The sequence below is a fragment of the Oncorhynchus mykiss genome, chromosome 1, assembly GCF_057628025.1.
Source record: "Oncorhynchus mykiss isolate SJ-2025 chromosome 1, ASM5762802v1, whole genome shotgun sequence".
NCBI classification, from domain to species: domain Eukaryota; kingdom Metazoa; phylum Chordata; class Actinopteri; order Salmoniformes; family Salmonidae; genus Oncorhynchus; species Oncorhynchus mykiss.
Window position 1 is genome coordinate 88,639,285 of NC_143022.1, and position 21,675 is coordinate 88,660,959.

Below are 21,675 nucleotides of genomic sequence, written 5' to 3' on the forward strand. Positions count from 1 at the left end.
GGGAACAGGGAACTCATTATGATGACTGTTAAAGGGAGGAGAGGGGGGAACAGGGAACTCATTTTGATGACTGTTAAAGGGAAGAGAGGGGGGAACAGGGAACTCATTATGATGACTGTTAAAGGGAAGAGAGGGGGGAACAGGGAACTCATTATGATGACTGTTAAAGGGAGGAGAGGGGGGAACAGGGAACTCATTATGATGACTGTTAAAGGGAAGAGAGGGGGGAACAGGGAAGTCATTATGATGAATTGTTAAAGGGAGGAGAGGGGGGAACAGGGAACTCATTTTGATGACTGTTAAAGGGAGGAGAGGGGGGAACAGGGAACTCATTTTGATGACTGTTAAAGGGAGGAGAGGGGGGAACAGGGAACTCAGTATGATGACTGTGAAAGGGAGGAGAGGGGGGAACAGGGAACTCATTATGATGACTGTTAAAGGGAGGAGAGGGGGGAACAGGGAACTCATTATGATGACTGTTAAAGGGAAGAGAGGGGGGAACAGGGAACTCATTTTGATGACTGTTAAAGGGAGGAGAGGGGGGAACAGGGAACTCATTTTGATGACTGTTAAAGGGAAGAGAGGGGGGAACAGGGAACTCATTATGATGACTGTTAAAGGGAGGAGAGGGGGGAACAGGGAACTCATTTTGATGACTGTTAAAGGGAAGAGAGGGGGGAACAGGGAACTCATTATGATGACTGTTAAAGGGAAGAGAGGGGGGAACAGGGAACTCATTATGATGACTGTTAAAGGGAAGAGAGGGGGGAACAGGGAACTCATTTTGATGACTGTTAAAGGGAGGAGAGGGGGGACAGGGAACTCATTATGATGACTGTTAAAGGGAAGAGAGGGGGGAACAGGGAACTCATTTTGATGACTGTTAAAGGGAAGAGAGGTGGGAACAGGGAACTCATTATGATGACTGTTAAAGGGAAGAGAGGGGGGACAGGGAACTCATTATGATGACTGTTAAAGGGAAGAGAGGGGGGACAGGGAACTCATTATGATGACTGTTAAAGGGAGGAGAGGGGGGAACAGGGAACTCATTTTGATGTCTGTTAAAGGGAAGAGAGTGCCATTTGGGACCCAGCTCAATAAAAGGAGAGTTCCCTGGCTTTAACAGGACCTGTCTTTCAGATCCTTGACATCAGTGAATAATGTATGCCACCTGGCAGACTTACACTACAGTAACTGCAGAGATTTTTGTACATGTATGTGATCATTGTGGGAATTGAACCCTCATCCTTGGCGTTGCTAGTGCCACACTCTTACCAACTGAGCCACAAGTGGATGAACTGGGTTGATGTGAGGTATTAGAAGAGCTAGTCATCCTTCAGATGTTTTCTAATGTGGATCATCATAGCCAGAGGAAATATCCGTCATCTAGCTAGAGAATAATAAGTCCAGATTGTGTTAACACTGGGGGGTCTGCCTGTCTGTTTTGTCCCTGTTCCCCCACCATGGGGGGCTGCCTGTCTGTTTTGTCCCTGTTCCCCCACCATGGGGGGCTGCCTGTCTGTTTTGTCCCTGTTCCCCCACCATGGGGGGTCTGCCTGTCTGTTTTGTCCCTGTTCCCCCACCATGGGGGGCTGCCTGTCTGTTTTGTCCCTGTTCCCCCACCATGGGGGGTCTGCCTGTCTGTTTTGTCCTTCTTCCCCCACCATGGGGGGCTGCCTGTCTGTTTTGTCCCTGTTCCCCCACCATGGGGGGCTGCCTGTCTGTTTTGTCCCTGTTCCCCCACCATGGGGGTCTGCCTGTCTGTTTTGTCCCTGTTCCCCCACCATGGGGGAACAGCTTGTTTTGGCCCTGTTCCTCCACCATAGGAGTTGTTTTTCTACCTTTGGCCCTCGTGATCCTCTGGGTCCAGATGTCATCCCCTCTCCCTGTCCGGGCAAAAAGAAGAAAAAACAAAATGAGTTCCACATCCCAGACATCATACAGCATAACGTCAGCATTGATAATCAGATGACGCTGACAGACATGGTCGCCTCGCTTCAGGTCCTTAGGAAACTGTGCAGTATTTTGGTTTTTTTATGTATTATTTCTTACATTGTTAGATTATTATTTTTTTTTTACAAGCATTTCGCTACACTCGCATTGACATTGACATCTGCTAACCATGTGTACGTGACAATTAACATGTGATATGATGTAAAGATTGGAGGCTAAACATGTAAGATACAGATACAGACCGTCTGAAATATACCAAGACACTCTGACCAAGTAGCTGCAGTTAAAAAGCCTTTGTTAAGTCAAATCAAATGTAACTTGTCCCCTGCTTTGTAAACAACAGGTGTAGACTAACAGGGAAATGCTTACTTACAGGTCCTTCCCCACAATACAGAGATAAAGACAGTAGAGAAATAACAGAAAAGTAAAACACGTAATAATAGAAGTAATAATAGATAAAGAATTAGTAATGATAACGTGTCTATACTGTATGCAAGGGGTACCAGTACTGAGTCATGATAACATGTCTATACTGTCTACAAGGGGTACTAGTACTGAGTCATGATAACATGTCTATACTGTCTGCAAGGGGTACCAGTACTGAGTAATGATAACATGTCTATACTGTCTACAAGGGGTACCAGTACTGAGTCATGATAACGTGTCTATACTGTATGCAAGGGGTACCAGTACTGAGTCATGATAACTTGGTTATATACAAGGGGTACCAGTACTGAGTCATGATAACTTGGTTATATACAAGGGGTACCAGTACTGAGTCATGATAACTTGGTTATATACAAGGGGTACCAGTACTGAGTCATGATAACATGTCTATACTGTCTGCAAGGGGTACCAGTACTGAGTCATGATAACGTGTCTATACTGTCTGCAAGGGGTACCAGTACTGAGTAATGATAACGTGTCTATACTGTCTGCAAGGAGTACTAGTACTGAGTCATGATAACATGTCTATACTGTCTGCAAGGGGTACCAGTACTGAGTCATGATAACATGTCTATACTGTCTACAAGGGGTACCAGTACTGAGTCATGATAACATGTCTATACTGTCTGCAAGGGGTACCAGTACTGAGTCATGATAACGTGTCTATACTGTCTGCAAGGGGTACCAGTACTGAGTAATGATAACGTGTCTATACTGTCTGCAAGGAGTACTAGTACTGAGTCATGATAACATGTCTATACTGTCTGCAAGGGGTACCAGTACTGAGTCATGATAACATGTCTATACTGTCTTCAAGGGGTACTAGTACTGAGTCATGATAACATGTCTATACTGTCTACAAGGAGTACTAGTACTGAGTCATGATAACGTGTCTATACTGTCTACAAGGAGTACTAGTACTGAGTCATGATAACATGTCTATACTGTCTACAAGGAGTACTAGTACTGAGTCATGATAACGTGTCTATACTGTCTACAAGGGGTACCAGTACTGAGTAATGATAACGTGTCTATACTGTCTGCAAGGAGTACTAGTACTGAGTAATGATAACATGTCTATACTGTCTGCAAGGGGTACCAGTACTGAGTCATGATAACATGTCTATACTGTCTACAAGGAGTACTAGTACTGAGTCATGATAACATGTCTATACTGTCTACAAGGGGTACCAGTACTGAGTCATGATAACATGTCTATACTGTCTACAAGGAGTACCAGTACTGAGTCATGATAACATGTCTATACTGTCTACAAGGAGTACTAGTACTGAGTCATGATAACATGTCTATACTGTCTACAAGGGGTACCAGTACTGAGTCATGATAACATGTCTATACTGTCTACAAGGAGTACTAGTACTGAGTCATGATAACATGTCTATACTGTCTACAAGGGGTACCAGTACTGAGTCATGATAACATGTCTATACTGTCTACAAGGAGTACTAGTACTGAGTCATGATAACATGTCTATACTGTCTTCAAGGGGTACTAGTACTGAGTAATGATAACGTGTCTATACTGTCTACAAGGGGTACTAGTACTGAGTCATGATAACGTGTCTATACTGTCTACAAGGAGTACTAGTACTGAGTCATGATAACATGTCTATACTGTCTTCAAGGGGTACTAGTACTGAGTCATGATAACATGTCTATACTGTCTACAAGGAGTACTAGTACTGAGTCATGATAACGTGTCTATACTGTCTACAAGGGGTACCAGTACTGAGTCATGATAACATGTCTATACTGTCTACAAGGAGTACCAGTACTGAGTCATGATAACGTGTCTATACTGTCTACAAGGAGTACTAGTACTGAGTCATGATAACATGTCTGTACTGTCTACAAGGGGTACCAGTACTGAGTCATGATAACATGTCTATAGTGTCTGCAAGGGGTACCAGTACTGAGTCATGATAACATGTCTATACTGTCTACAAGGGGTACCAGTACTGAGTCATGATAACATGTCTATACTGTCTACAAGGGGTACCAGTACTGAGTCATGATAACGTGTCTATACTGTCTACAAGGGGTACCAGTACTGAGTCATGATAACGTGTCTATACTGTCTACAAGGGGTACCAGTACTGAGTCATGATAACATGTCTATAGTGTCTGCAAGGGGTACCAGTACTGAGTCATGATAACATGTCTATAGTGTCTGCAAGGGGTACCAGTACTGAGTCATGATAACATGTCTATAGTGTCTGCAAGGGGTACCAGTACTGAGTCATGATAACATGTCTATACTGTCTACAAGGGGTACCAGTACTGAGTCATGATAACATGTCTATAGTGTCTGCAAGGGGTACCAGTACTGAGTCATGATAACATGTCTATAGTGTCTGCAAGGGGTACCAGTACTGAGTCATGATAACGTGTCTATACTGTCTGCAAGGGGCACCAGTACTGAGTCATGATAACTTGTCTATTTACATGGGGTACCAGTACTGAGTCATGATAACTTGGTTATATACAAGGGGTACCAGTACTGGGTAATGATAACTTGTCTATATACAAGGGGTACCAGTACTGAGTCATGATAACTTGGTTATATACAAGGGGTACCAGTACTGAGTAATGATAACTTGGTTATATACAATGGGCACCAGTACTGAGTCATGATAACGTGTCTATATAGAAGGGGTGCCAGTACTGAGTGGATGTGCAGGGGTACGAGGTCATTGAGGTAGATATGTACATGTAGTTAGAGATAAATAGTAAAGTAGGACTAAATAATAAAGTATCCATGTAGGAAAGTTCAAACAAGCCAGACAATTAATCTACTGCAAATCACACATCAGCAATTCACTTTGAGAACGAGACCGTGTGTCTCCCAGCAGCACAGCTACAGCCTGTGTGAGACTTCAATGGGAATATACCTCCATCTACACAGGACAAACAGCAGGAACACTTCATTTCACCACGAGCCTTGTGTTCAATACTCTCCTACAACATGTTTTAACAGCGTCTACGTTGCGAAGTCAGACCCATAATGCTCTGCTGCTGCCACACACACAGAAGTCCAGGGGTGTCTCCCAAATAACACCCTATTCCCTATATAGTGGCCCCATGGGTCCTGGTCAAAAATGATGCACTATGAAGGGAATAGGGTGCCATTCTGGACGCAGCCTTGATTGGGATCGGGGATAAGCATTATTTACAGTACACCCCCTTGATGGAAAATTGATTTCTGTGTTCAGCATGCATTAGTGCTCCAACTAAGTCCTGCATTTGCACAATGTAAATCAGCCATCTGAAACGTTGCTTCATGCTAATGCAGCAGTTCTGAAATAAAGCTCCCCCACATTTTAAGAAGTGTTCAGAGGACAAATTAAAATAGTTGGATGAACTCAAATAACCTGTGTTACTCTGGTTTTACTTCCTCAAGGGTGTAGTGGTGTGTCATCTGAATTGGCACTAAATTCAATATGTAAATAAGTTGAAATGTGCCAATAAAGAACGGTTTAAATGTCATCTCTCTCTCTCGCTCTCTCTCACCTTAATTCATCTATCCACCCCCCCTCCCTCTATCCCTCCATCACTGCCCTCCTCAACTACTCACAGGCCGTGTCCCAAATCTTGCTTGCCCACTACTTACTTAAACTGCATACTGTGTAGTACTAATCATACAAAATACTATTTAGAATACACTGGTTAGTAACAATGAATGCAGTAACAACAATCAGCATACTAGGCTCCTCCTACTGAGACTGTGCCATCTAATGTTCCCTGCTGGGAACGTAATGTTGTGTTTACGGATGAATTAATATCATGCTACACAAAGATACATAACATACATTTTTCTAAACTAATCCAATCTGTTAGTTGGACTTATTGCACCCATTACTGAGCTGTTGTTCCAGTTTAGATGGTTATTTATTCTTCTGTTTAACCCTGCCAGTCATTCTGAAACTGTAAGGGATCTCGTCCCCCTCTGAGGAGGAGAAGCGAGAAGGATTGGAGGACCAAAACGCAGTGTGGTAAGTGTCCATAATGTTTATTTTAAAACATAAACTGAACACTACGAAATACAAAAACAATAAACGTGAAATGAACGAAACAGTCCCGTGTGGCGACAAACACTGACACGGAAGACAAACACCCACAACTCAAATGTTAAATCAAGCTACCAAAGTATGATTCTCAATCAGGGACAACAATTGACAGCTGCCTCTGATTGAGAACCATACTAGGCCGAACTCAAAAACCAACATAGAAAAACAAACATAGACTGCCCACCCAACTCACGCCCTGACCATACTAAAACAAAGATAAAATAACAGAACTATGGTCAGAACGTGACAGAAACCATGTTGTTGTGAGTGAAAAACACTTCCAGTTGTTGGATATCCCCACTCTGCCTGGATTCCAATAGGATTCAAACATCACTTTGCAAGCCAGCATGAGTCCAAAACACAGCAAAGGCTGGTCACCAGCAAACACAGTGAAGGCACCATGAAAACACAGTGAAGGCTGGTCACCTATAAACACAGTGAAGGCACCATGAAAACATAGTGAAGGCACCATAAAACACAGTGAAGGCTGGTCACCAGCAAAATACAGTGAAGGCACCATGAAAACATAGTGAAGGCACCATGAAAACACAGTGAAGGCAACATGAAAACACAGTGAAGGCACAATGAAAACACAGTGAAGGCACCATGAAAACACAGTGAAGGTTGGTCACCAGCAAACACAGTGAAGGCACCATGAAAACACAGTGAAGGAACCATGAAAACACAGTGAAGGAACCATGAAAAGATAGTGAAGGTACAATGAAAACACAGTGAAGGCACCATGAAAACACAGTGAAGGCTGGTCACCAGCAAACACAGTGAAGGCAACATGAAAACACGGTGAAGGCACCATGAAAACACAATGAAGGATGCATGAAAACACAGTGAAGGCAGCATAAAACAAAGTGAAGGCAGGTCACCAGCAAAACACAATGAAAACACAATGAAGGCACCATGAAAACAGAGTGAAGGAACCATGAAAACACAGTGAAGGAACCATGAAAACACAGTGAAGGCACCATGAAAACTCAGTGAAGGCACCATGAAAACACAGTGAAAACACCATGAAAACTCAGTGAAGGAACCATGAAAACTCAGTGAAGGAACCATGAAAACTCAGTCAAGGAACCATGAAAACACAGTGAAAACACCATGAAAACTCAGTGAAGGCACCATGAAAACTCAGTGAAGGCACCATGAAAACACAGTGAAGGCTGGTCACCAGTAAAATCAGCAGTGGTGGAAAAAGTTCTCAACTGTCAAACCGGAGTAAAAGTAAAGATAATAAAAATTGACTCAAGTAAAATACTACTTGAGTAAAAGTCTAAATGTATTTGGTTTTAAATATACTTAAGTATCAAAAGTACAGTTGAAGTCGGAAGTTTACATACACCTTAGCCAAATACATTTAAATTACGTTTTTCATCATTCCTGACATTTAATCCTAGTTAAAAATTCCCTGTTTTAGGTCAGTTAGGATCACCACTTTATTTTAAGAATGCAAAATGTCTGAATAAAAGTAGAGATAATTATTTATTTCAGCTTTTATTCTTTCATCACATTCCCAGTGGGTCAAAAGTTTACATACACTCAATTAGTATTTGGTAGCATTGCCTTTAAATTGTTTAACTAGGGTCAAACGTTTTGGGTAGCCTTCCACAAGCTTCCCACAATAAGTTGGGTGAATTTTGTGTAACTGAGTCAGGTTTGTAGGCCTCCTTGCTCGCACACGCTTTTTCAGTTCTGTCCACAAATTTTCTACAGGATTGAGGTCAGGGCTTTGTGATGGCGACTCCAATACCTTGACTTTGTTGTCCTTAAGCCATTTTGCCACAACTTTGGAAGTATGCTTGGGGTCACTGTCCATTTGGTGTTCTTCGGCTTGCAAGCCTCCCCCCTTTTCCTACAAACTTAACGATGGTCATTATGGCCAAACAGTTCTATTTTTGTTTCATCAGACCAGAGGACATTTCTCCAAAATGTACGATCTTTGTCCCCATGTGCAGTTGCAAACCATAGTCTGGCTTTTTTATGGCAGTTTTGGAGCATTGGCCTCCTCCTTGCTGAGCAGCCTTTTTACTGTGGATATAGATACTTTTGTACCTGTGTCCTACAGCAATTTCACAAAGTCCTTTGCTGTTGTTCTGTTATTGATTTGCACTTTTTGCACCAAAGTACATTCATCCTTCTCTCTCTACATTCCTCCATACTTCCCTCTCATCATTCCTCCATCCTTCCCTCTCTACATCCCTCCATCCTTCCCTCTCTACATCCCTCCATCCTTCCCTCTGTATCCCTCCATACTTCCCTCTCTATATCCCTCCATCCTTCCCTCTCTATATCCCTCCATCCTTCCCTCTCTACATCCCTCCATCCTTCCCTCTCTACATCCCTCCATCCTTCCCTTTCTGTATCCCTCCATCCTTCCCTCTCTACATCCCTCCATCCTTCCCTCTGTATCCCTCCATCCTTCCCTCTGTATCCTTCCATCCTTCCCTCTCTACATCCCTCCATCCTTCCCTCTCTATATCCCTCCATCCTTCCCTCTCTGTATCCCTCCATCCTTCCCTCTCTACATCCCTCCATCCTTCCCTCTCTATATCCCTCCATCCTGCCCTCCTCCACACTTGTTTACCTACTCACTTTCTTAGAGACATTCCTCTCCCTGACACCATTAACATGCAAACATCTCTCTTATTACTCTGCTCTACCGAGCACATTAGCTCTTAATGTGTGTGTGTGTGTTTGTGTGCGCTCCGACCTAATGAGTAGTTCCACTGTCATGCTTAATGTTCAGTTTAGCACCTTCCATGTAGAAACAAACATTATTGCCCTAGCCTATCCTGAGAGCTGGCACCCTATTCCCTACATAGTGCACTACTTTTGACCAGGGCTTTGGAACAGCTTTAGGGAACAGGATGCCATTCAGAACTCATACCTATACTGCTAGCTGATATCTGCCATCACTGCTTGGGCTTGCACCATGCAAAACGCAGAAAACCTGGGTTCATTTTTTTTTACCTCATATTGAAAATACTTACTTTGTGCTTGACTGAGAATGCTCTACTTAATGGACCCAATAGAATAGTTCCAATATGATAAACCCACCCATGTGGCAATCGAGGTAGGCTGGAGCAAACTCTCTAAAAATGTGAATGATTTCAAATAGTATTTGAACCTAGGTCTGAAACACAGTCAAGTCAACCCACACATCTTGACTGTTAAGGTCTGCTACTAGCTCGTACTGCAGGTGCTGTGTCTGTACAGGTAACTAGCTGGTACTGCAGGTGCTGTGTCTGTACAGGTAACTAGCTGGTACTGCAGGTGCAGTACCACCTCAACCCAAATGAACACGTATAGGAGATTCTGGAGCGGCACCCGAGACAGCGTTTCCCACCAACTTCAACAAAACACCAAATGATGGAATTTCTGGTGGAAGAATGTTGTGGGATCCTCCAAAAGAATTTCCGACACGATGCCAAGGTGCATTAAAGCTGTTCTGGCTCATGGTGGCCCAACACCCTATTAAGACTCTTTATGTTGGCGTTTCCTTCATTTTGGTAGTTCCCTGCATGTAATGAACACTTCTAAATGCAAAGCCGGGTCCACAAAGTAGTCTGCTGACAGCTGTAAGCCTCAGAACGGAGGTGGAGAGGCCATTACCGTGGCTGGTGTCACTGAATGCTGGATTACTTACTAGCATTGCATCTGCATGATGTCAGGGCTGTGCTACGACAGGCACGCCTCTCAGTCAACATGTTTGCTGCTGTCGTCGCAGCTGTTTCTAGCTGATCTACTACTCTGTGTGTATGTGTGTCTGTGTGTGTGTGTGTGTGTGTGTGTTTATGTGTGTGTTTATGTGTGTGTTTGTGTGTGTCTGTTTGTGTGTGTCTGTTTGTGAGATCAGGTGTCCAGTGATGACTGATTACCATGCACTGAATTCCAAAGTGATATACTAATCTACTGTGTGTGTGTGTGTGTGTGTGTGTGTGTGTGTGTGTGTGTGTGTGTGTGTGTGTGTGTGTGTGGATAAGGCTGATGAAGTGATAATAGTGTCTGCCTGCGTCCCAGATGGGACCCTATTCCATACTGTAGTGCACTACTTTGACCGGAGCCCTATGAGCTCTCAGCAAACTCACCAGCTGTTCAGCTACTGGCTCTCCAGGCTCTCCCTTGGGTCCAGGCAGGCCCTGGGGTCCCATCACATCTCCAGAGTCCCCCTAGGGAGAGAGATAGACAGACAGTCATCTCTACAGTACAGGGGGTGACTCTGAGTGACTGATGGGCCGTGTCATCTCTACAGTACAGGGGGTGACTCTGAGTGACTGATGGGCCGTGTCATCTCTACAGTACAGGGGGTGACTCTGAGTGACTGATGGGCCGTGTCATCTCTACAGTACAGGGGGTAACTCTGAGTGACTGATGGGCCGTGTCATCTCTACAGTACAGGGGGTGACTCTGAGTGACTGATCTGTCACCCCACTTCACTATGAATGACACACACAGTGTGGGAGGTAGGGGGGAGGGGGGGAGTCAGAGACTAAAGCTGAGGATATCTGTCACCCCACTTCACTATGAATGACACACACAGTATCGGAGGTAGGGAGGGAGGGGGGGGGGGGGGGTCAGAGACTAAAGCTGAGGATATCTGTCACCCCACTTCACTATGAATGACACACACAGTGTGGGAGGTAGGGGGGAGGGAAGGTGGGGAGTCAGAGACTAAAGCTGAGGATATCTGTCACTCCACTTCACTATGAATGACACACACAGTGTGGGAGGTAGGGGGGGGAGTCAGAGGCTAAAGCTGAGGATATCTGTCACCCTACTGGAATCATTTCACACAACAACAGGGGTTAATTAGGAAATGACAACCCAAAACAATATTATTGTATTTTTTTCTTTAGTCCACAGCGTGTTTGTGTGCGTGATGGAAACAGACCCGGCAGTATTTTATAAACTGTAGCATGCAGCCTTGTCAGAGATGGGTGTGTGTGTACAGGCCACGATAGAGCTGAGCTCACCATGCACAGTCTACAGGACTATACACCAGTGGAACCACTTAATACAGACTATACCCCAGTATAACCACTTAATACAGACTATACCCCAGTATGACCACTTAATACAGGCTATACCCCAGTATAACCACTTAATACAGGACTATACCCCAGTATAACCACTTAATACAGACTATACCCCAGTATAACCACTTAATACAGACTATACCCCAGTACAACCACTTAATACAGACTATACCCCAGTATAACCACTTAATACAGACTATACCCCAGTACAACCACTTAATACAGACTATACCCCAGTACAACCACTTAATACAGACTATACCCCAGTATAACCACTTAATACAGACTATACCCCAGTAGAACCACTTAATACAGACTATACCCCAGTACAACCACTTAACACAGGCTATACCCCAGTATGACCACTTAATACAGGCTATACCCCAGTATGACCACTTAATACAGACTATACCCCAGTATAACCACTTAATACAGACTATACCCCAGTATAACCACTTAATACAGGCCCATACCCCAGTATAACCATTTAATATAGGACTATACCCCAGTATAACCACTTAATACAGACTATACCCCAGTATAACCACTTAATACAGGCCCATACCCCAGTATAACCATTTAATATAGGACTATACCCCAGTATAACCACTTAATACAGGCTATACCCCAGTATAACCCCTTAATACAGGGTATACCCCAGTATAACCCCTCAATACAGACTATACCCCAGTATAACCCCTTAATACAGGCTATACCCCAGTAGAACCACTTAATACAGGACTATACCCCAGTATAACCACTTAATACAGGACTATACCCCAGTATAACCACTTAATACAGACTATACCCCAGTATAACCACTTAATACAGACTATACCCCAGTACAACCACTTAATACAGACTATACCCCAGTATAACCACTTAATACAGACTATACCCCAGTACAACCACTTAATACAGACTATACCCCAGTACAACCACTTAATACAGACTATACCCCAGTATAACCACTTAATACAGACTATACCCCAGTACAACCACTTAATACAGGCTATACCCCAGTATGACCACTTAATACAGACTATACCCCAGTATAACCACTTAATACAGGCCCATACCCCAGTATAACCATTTAATATAGGACTATACCCCAGTATAACCACTTAATACAGGCTATACCCCAGTATAACCCCTTAATACAGGGTATACCCCAGTATAACCCCTTAATACAGACTATACCCCAGTATAACCCCTTAATACAGGCTATACCCCAGTAGAACCACTTAATACAGGACTATACCCCAGTATAACCACTTAATACAGGACTATACCCCAGTATAACCACTTAATACAGGACTATACCCCAGTATAACCACTTAATACAGACTATACCCCAGTATGACCCCTTAAAAGAGGAAGATAGTGGCTATCCAATCTGATAGTCATGCATCATCCTCTACGGTGATGGTGAAACATCTGTCTAATGTCTGCCTGCAGGTCTGTTCTTAAAGGTGTAAGACTTGATTTGAAGCTCTACCTTGTTTCCTTTCAGACCGTCTCTACCAGGTATTCCCTGGTCCCCCGACGATCCCTAGAAACGGAGGACAGAACAGAGACACATCTGTCAACCAGGTCTTCACACACACACACACACACACACACACACACACACACACACACACACACACACACACACACACACACACACACATAGATGTGAACAGGTACACAAACACGCACAACTACTGCCCCCTCAACACACACGCCCAACCTCCCATTACCATACAGACACATTTATCTCTCTCCTCCTCTCCGCATCAGCGGGCCCACCATGTTTCAACATCCTTTCCCTTTTCCAGGATGAAATGCCTCTCTTTCCCTCTCCTGCTTCTGAATAAAGACAGATACTCATTATAGGTACAGCAGGTGCAGCAACAGATTGGGGACCATGCCTGCCTCTGCTCCCTCATAACGTAAAACGTTCCGATCTGCCTCTACCCACTAATTCATTCTCAAATTGAATTACTGATCGTCTGTGTAACAATTCAAGACTTTGCCCCCCCCCCCCCCCCCCCCCCCCTTTGCCTTCATCAGCTCTCTTCTTCTCTCTCTTACTTTCTCTCTGTCTCACCTCAGCGGTTTATCTATGTGTTTCCTTATTGTCCTTTGGTAGGTGTAGTTGGGGGAACAGTGGAACAGGGAGACATGAGAGAAGGAGGAAGATGAGATTGTTCTTTCAGGAGGGGTGGGGTCAATTCCATTTCAACTCAGGAACCAATTCCATTTCAACTCAGGAACCAATTCCATTTCAACTCAGGAACCAATTCCATTTCAACTCAGGAACCAATTCCATTTCAACTCAGGAACCAATTCCATTTCAACTCAGGAACCAATTCCATTTCAACTCAGGAACTAAATATATCTTCCATAATTGAACTAGAATTGACCACACCCCTGGTTCAAACGGTACTTAATATATGTATTTGAAGTAACATGTCTTTGACCACACCCCTGGTTCAAACGGTACTTAATATATGTATTTGAAATAACATGTCTTTGACCACACCCCTGATTCAAACGGTACTTAATACATGTATTTCAAGTAACATGTCTTTGACCACACCCCTGGTTCAAACTGTACTTAATACATGTATTTTAAGTAACATGTCTTTTACTCACCGTCTCTCCTGCAATCCCTGGGAGTCCGATGAGTCCACGAGGACCTTCTTTACCCTGGAAAACAGTCAGAGAAGTGTTAGAGTCTAATATCCCTTCTTCTAGTAATCACAGCCTGGCCCATGGTGACCTGCCTGTCTGGGTAACTGCAGGCAGCCCCAGCAATCACTCTCTGATTCAGAGAGTTGCATTCCTGAGCTGCCAACTGTACACCCCAGTAAAGACATGTTGTTCTGGAGGCCTTTCTGGTCGTCAAAGGGGTTGGAAGTTGGATGCTAAGAAGAAGACATCTCGGGAGGGGTTGGAAATGTGTAGACTGTAGCTAGCTACTAGACACCAGAGGGATATATTACAAAGTAGGTTTAATTAGTTAACCAGCTAACTTTGATAAATAACCAGAAATAACTGTTGATTTTCTGGTTCATTAAGAAAGCTAAACGTGTATGTGTTTTTGGTTGTTCAGTCAATTAGACCAAGCCCATTTCAAGCTTACCTTTCTTAAAAAATAAGGTTATTTGGGGATATTTACTGGCTAACTCCTTGATCCTACTTTGTAGAATACCCTTCAGGACATCCGGCAGTTTTATTTTATTTTAAATTTATAGTCTGGGATTCGACAGTTGTGTCAAGCTCAAAAGGCATTTAGAAGTTATATCTGTCAAGAATCAAATGGGTAAATATCAAGAACTGAAAAGACCAATGAACCATTTCCCAAATACCAGACTGTAGGGGACAAACTGTAGGGGAAGAAAGAAGATTGCAGCAATCTTTTGGTGTTTGACCTGCTGTGAGAATTGCAGCAATCTGTCTGGTTTGGGAGCTTGACCATCCTCTTTAGGTATCAGAGGGCAGTGGAGGAAAACAGGAGCTATTCAAGTGTTCTATAGTAGTTACATTGAACGACCCACTTCCACTTACAGTCAACAGGTGGCCCAGCCTCAAACGTTTGATTAGTCGTACTGGTTGATAAGAATTTGATCAGTATTTTAATCCTCAAGGGCTAGTCTTCCAAGAGTCCATAGAGTTTAAGATAGTCATTTCTCTCTGTAGACCAATATAAATTGCTCAAACGTTTGACCTGAGGTAATTAAGCACTTGTCATGCCATATAGACCTAGTTCTAGTTCCTGGGGTGAGTTGCATTACCACTAGCTGCTCAGGGAACCTGAAATAGAACCTAAACCAACTACAGGTGCACTAAAGGTGATCTAGGGTATCTGAGTACTTGGTACACAATGTAATAAATTCTGTTTCCTGTGTCAATCCAAACAGTTTCATTCTACTGTACCAATAAGTACAATGGCAGAGGATCATACAGCTTGTGTTGTTGGGTATTGTTGGGTGATAGAGACTATTTGTTCTCTGGTGATAAAGACTCTTTGTTCTCTGGTGATAGAGACTCTTTGTTCTCTGGTGATAGAGTCTCTTTGTTCTCTGGTGATAGAGACTCTTTGTTCTCTGGTGATAGAGACTCTTTGTTCTCTGGTGATAGAGTCTCTTTGTTCTCTGGTGATAGAGACTCTTTGTTCTCTGGTGATAGAGTCTCTTTGTTCTCTGGTGATAGAGACTCTTTGTTCTCTGGTGATAGAGACTCTTTATTCTCTGGTGATAGAGGCTCTTTGTTCTCTGGTGATAGAGACTATTTGTTCTCTGGTGATAGAGTCTCTTTGTTCTCTGGTGATAGAGACTCTTTGTTCTCTGGTGATAGAGACTCTTTATTCTCTGGTGATAGAGGCTCTTTGTTCTCTGGTGATAGAGGCTCTTTGTTCTCTGGTGATAGAGTCTCTTTGTTCTCTGGTGATAGAGACTCTTTGTTCTCTGGTGATAGAGGCTCTTTGTTCTCTGGTGATAGAGGCTCTTTGTTCTCTGGTGATAGTTTGATTATCTCGGGTGTTTACCTCTGGGCCGGGCTCTCCCTTTGGACCTGGTAGTCCTAAGCTTCCCTTTAAATCAGTAATGAAAGGAGGGAGAGGGGGAAAGGGAAAGAAGAAAAAGAGAGAGATAGAGAGAGAGAGAGAGACCATTTAAGGTTAGATTTGTTTTTCTCCATAATTACTCCAGGACATGTATTAATAAGTGAGACCCTGAGAAAATCTATTTAGCGTCTGGCTTCAAGAAAGAAAACCTACCAAACAGAGCAATTCAACCTGACTTTATAGAACTCCCAGTTTCTATTTAGTCTAGAAACACACTGTAATACATATCACTTTTTATTCCTCAAATATCATTTCTTTGTGTACTGGGCTCCTATTCAATTCCAGGCTGCTCATATACAGTATCATGTGTATATGTGTTATTGTATATCATTGTGTACTTAACAAACCCATTTGAATTTTTTATTTTTTACCTTTATTTAACTAGGCAAGTCAGTTAAAAACAAGTTCTTATTTTCAATGATGGCCTAGGAACAGTTGGTTAACTGCCTGTTCAGGGGCAGAACGACAGATTTGTACCTTGTCAGCTCGGGGATTTGAACTTGCAAACCCAATGTCGGCTGCTAGTCCAACGCTCTAACCACTAGGCTACCCTGCCACCCCAACGTCAAAGGTTATACAGTACTCAGATCAGTGTAGATAACCAAACCTAATGTCAAAGGTCATATAGTACTCAGATCAGTGTAGATGACCAAACCCAATGTCAAAGGTTATACAGTACTCAGATCAGTGTAGATAACCAAACCCAATGTCAAAGGTTATATAGTACTCAGATCAGTGTAGATGACCAAACCCAATGTCAAAGGTTATACAGTACTCAGATCAGTGTAGATAACCAAACCCAATGTCAAAGGTTATACAGTACTCAGATCAGTGTAGATGACCAAACCTAATGTCAAATGTCATATAGTACTCAGATCAGTGTAGATGACCAAACCCAATGTCAAAGGTTATACAGTACTCAGATCAGTGTAGATAACCAAACCCAATGTCAAAGGTTATACAGTACTCAGATCAGTGTAGATGACCAAACCTAATGTCAAAGGTTATACAGTACTCAGATCAGTGTCGATAACCAAACCCAATGTCAAAGGTTATACAGTACTCAGATCAGTGTAGATGACCAAACCTAATGTCAAAGGTTATACAGTACTCAGATCAGTGTAGATGAGGCCTTTAAAGTGTATGTAATGCTTGTCCTTCATCTGAATACTTAGACTGAACTGGTTACCTTGAAACCATGTGGTCCTTGGAGTCCTCTTTGTCCCTGAAGAAAAGGATCATAAAAACCATTATCCTCATCCTGTAAATCCAATGTCTTTACACAAGAGACACACAATAGGACTGGTGTAAAGTACTTAAGAAAAAAACTTTAAAGTACTACTTAAGTACTTTTGGGGAGGATCTGTACTGTACTCATTCTAAACCCTGTAACTATTGTTGAAGTCTATGACATTCATTCTAAACCCTGTAACTATTGTTGAAGTCTATGACATTCATTCTAAACCCTGTAACTATTGTTGAAGTCTATGACATTCATTCTAAACCCTGTAACTATTGTTGAAGTCTATGACATTCATTCTAAACCCTGTAACTATTGTTGAAGTCTATGACATTCCTTCTAAACCCTGTAACTATTGTTGAAGTCTATGACATTCATTCTAAACCCTGTAACTATTGTTGAAGTCTATGACATTCATTCTAAACCCTGTAACTATTGTTGAAGTCTATGACATTCATTCTAAACCCTGTAACTATTGTTGAAGTCTATGACATTCATTCTAAACCCTGTAACTATTGTTGAAGTCTATGACATTCATTCTAAACCCTGTAACTATTGTTGAAGTCTATGACATTCATTCTAAACCCTGTAACTATTGTTGAAGTCTATGACATTCATTCTAAACCCTGTAACTATTGTTGAAGTCTATGACATTCATTCTAAACCCTGTAACTATTGTTGAAGTCTTGTTTCTGAATGACATTCATTCTAAACCATGTAACTATTGTTGAAGTCTATGACATTCATTCTAAACCCTGTAACTATTGTTGAAGTCTATGACATTCATTCTAAACCCTGTAACTATTGTTGAAGTCTATGACATTCATTCTAAACCATGTAACTATTGTTGAAGTCTATGACATTCATTCTAAACCCTGTAACTATTGTTGAAGTCTATGACATTCATTCTAAACCCTGTAACTATTGTTGAAGTCTATGACATTCATTCTAAACCCTGTAACTACTGTTGAAGTCTATGACATTCATTCTAAACCCTGTAACTATTGTTGAAGTCTATGACATTCATTCTAAACCCTGTAACTATTGTTGAAGTCTATGACATTCATTCTAAACCCTGTAACTATTGTTGAAGTCTATGACATTCATTCTAAACCCTGTAACTATTGTTGAAGTCTATGACATTCATTCTAAACCCTGTAACTATTGTTGAAGTCTATGACATTCATTCTAAACCCTGTAACTATTGTTGAAGTCTATGACATTCATTCTAAACCCTGTAACTACTGTTGAAGTCTATGACATTCATTCTAAACCCTGTAACTATTGTTGAAGTCTATGACATTCATTCTAAACCCTGTAACTATTGTTGAAGTCTATGACATTCATTCTAAACCCTGTAACTACTGTTGAAGTCTATGACATTCATTCTAAACCCTGTAACTATTGTTGAAGTCTATGACATTCATTCTAAACCCTGTAACTATTGTTGAAGTCTATGACATTCATTCTAAACCCTGTAACTATTGTTGAAGTCTATGACATTCATTCTAAACCCTGTAACTATTGTTGAAGTCTATGACATTCATTCTAAACCCTGTAACTATTGTTGAAGTCTATGACATTCATTCTAAACCCTGTAACTACTGTTGAAGTCTATGACATTCATTCTAAACCCTGTAACTATTGTTGAAGTCTATGACATTCATTCTAAACCCTGTAACTATTGTTGAAGTCTATGACATTCATTCTAAACCCTGTAACTATTGTTGAAGTCTATGACATTCATTCTAAACCCTGTAACTATTGTTGAAGTCTATGACATTCATTCTAAACCCTGTAACTATTGTTGAAGTCTATGACATTCATTCTAAACCCTGTAACTATTGTTGAAGTCTATGACATTCATTCTAAACCCTGTAACTATTGTTGAAGTCTATGACATTCATTCTAAACCCTGTAACTATTGTTGAAGTCTATGACATTCATTCTAAACCCTGTAACTATTGTTGAAGTCTATGACATTCATTCTAAACCCTGTAACTATTGTTGAAGTCTATGACATTCATTCTAAACCCTGTAACTATTGTTGAAGTCTATGACATTCATTCTAAACCCTGTAACTATTGTTGAAGTCTATGACATTCATTCTAAACCATGTAACTACTGTTGAAGTCTAATTTTGATGTGTGGCACGATAAAGATTGACCTCCTTTGAACTTTGTATTCTTTTTTTTATATTTGATTATTAGATTCTTTGCCAACAGCTCTTTCATATATGTTTTGGATGTATCCTAAATGGCAGGCTATTCCCTACATAGTGCACACAAAACCACAGTGTCCTCAAAGCTCATCATTAAGCGACTATTTACATTGCCCCCCCAGACTATTTACATTGCCCCCCCCAGACTATTTACATTGCCCCCCCAGACTGTTTACATTGCCCCCCCAGACTATTTACATTGCCCCCCCAGACTATTTACATTGCCCCCCCAGACTATTTACATTGCCCCCCCAGACTGTTTACATTGCCCCCCCAGACTATTTACATTGCCCCCCCAGACTGTTTACATTGCCCCCCCAGACTATTTACATTGCCCCCCCAGACTATTTACATTGCCCCCCCAGACTATTTACATTGCCCCCCAGACTATTTACATTGCCCCCCCAGACTGTTTACATTGCCCCCCCAGACTGTTTACATTGCCCCCCCAGACTATTTACATTGCCCCCCCAGACTATTTACATTGCCCCCCCAGACTCTTTACATTGCCCCCCCAGACTATTTACATTGCCCCCCCAGACTATTTACATTGCCCCCCCAGACTGTTTACATTGCCCCCCCCAGACTATTTACATTGCCCCCCCAGACTATTTACATTGCCCCCCCAGACTATTTACATTGCCCCCCCAGACTATTTACATTGCCCCCCCCAGACTATTTACATTGCCCCCCCAGACTATTTACATTGCCCCCCCAGACTATTTACATTGCCCCCCCAGACTATTTACATTGCCCCCCCCCAGACTATTTACATTGCCCCCCCAGACTATTTACATATCCCCCCCCCAGACTATTTACATTGCCCACCCAGACTATTTACATTGCCCCCCCCCAGACTATTTACATTGCCCCCCCAGACTATTTACATTGCCCCCCCAGACTATTTACATTGCCCCCCCCAGACTATTTACATTGCCCCCCCAGACTATTTACATTGCCCACCCAGACTATTTACATTGCCCCCCCAGACTATTTACATTGCCCCCCCCAGACTATTTACATTGCCCCCCCAGACTATTTACATTGCCCCCACTGTATTTAGCCTCGTTATTGTTATGTCATTTTCTTGTTACTTTTTTTCCATTTTTTTTTTCACTTTAGTTTATGTGGTAAATATTTTCTTAACTCTTCTTGAACTGCACTGTTGGTTAAAGGCTTGATAGTAAACATTTCACGGTAAGGCCTGTTGTAGTCGGCGCATGAGACAAATAATATTTGATTTGATTTGACACAGAGTCAAAGTGTATCTTGGTGCCGTGAACATCAATATATTAGTCTTGCTCTGATCTGGACCCATACTCACGAAGCATCTCAGAGTAGGAGTGCTGATCTAGGTTCAGTTTAGCGGATGAATAATGAAATAGATTAAATGGACAAGGGGGGAGCGGTTTTCTTTTACACTTGTTAATTATAGACAAATCGTATGAACACTGTGAGCAGGTTGGTACATATCCTATCCTTACTGGATCACCCATTTCTCCTTTCTGGCCCTTCTCTCCTGATTCAGCCTCCTAAAATAAAATAGAAAAAAGGTCATTATGAAATGTTGAACATTTGATATAAAATACCTTTCATCAAGGTAACACAAAAGATTGAGTTAGCAGTCAGAGCACGACTGCCGTTATGACAGAACAGAAGGTAAAGGTAACTACGTAGGATGTTTCTACTTACAGAGCCAGACAGATGTCTCAGTCCATGAGCTGTCATTTCCTGGATGGAAAGGACAGACAAGATAGAAGATAGAAAATGAGCTGTCTTCTTCATTGTCACTACCACCTAACCTCCCTTATTGAATGCACTCGGCTCGGCACTCGGCTCGGCACTCGGCCCGGCACTCGGCCCGGCACTCGGCCCGGCACTCGGCCCGGCACTCGGCTCGGCACTCGGCCTGGCACTCGGGTTGGCACTCGGCCTGGCACTCGGCTCGGCACTCGGTCCGGCACTCGGCCCGGCACTCGGCTCGGCACTCGGCTCGGCACTCGGTCCGGCACTCGGCCTGGCACTTGGCCTGGCACTCGGCCTGGCACTCGGCTCGGCACTCGGTCC

At 42.5% G+C, this 21,675-nt stretch overlaps 1 protein-coding gene across 4 annotated transcripts in view; it reads right to left on the reverse strand.

Moving 5' to 3' along the window:
* The window catches only part of LOC110519057 (uncharacterized), a 273,392-nt gene that overhangs the window by 82,319 nt on the left and 169,398 nt on the right, over positions 1-21,675 (reverse strand). For 3 of the 4 annotated variants that reach the window (XM_090243315.1, XM_090243317.1, XM_090243319.1), the window contains exons 22-29: positions 21,301-21,339; positions 21,093-21,140; positions 17,337-17,372; positions 16,070-16,114; positions 14,176-14,229; positions 13,034-13,087; positions 10,588-10,668; positions 1,842-1,886 (exon numbers count right to left, since the gene is read on the reverse strand). In XM_090243315.1, coding sequence (XP_090099441.1) covers positions 1,842-1,886; positions 10,588-10,668; positions 13,034-13,087; positions 14,176-14,229; positions 16,070-16,114; positions 17,337-17,372; positions 21,093-21,140; positions 21,301-21,339 — 402 coding nt within the window. The remainder of the gene's footprint in view (positions 1-1,841; positions 1,887-10,587; positions 10,669-13,033; positions 13,088-14,175; positions 14,230-16,069; positions 16,115-17,336; positions 17,373-21,092; positions 21,141-21,300; positions 21,340-21,675) is intronic. The other variant, XM_090243313.1, reaches the window with a different exon arrangement.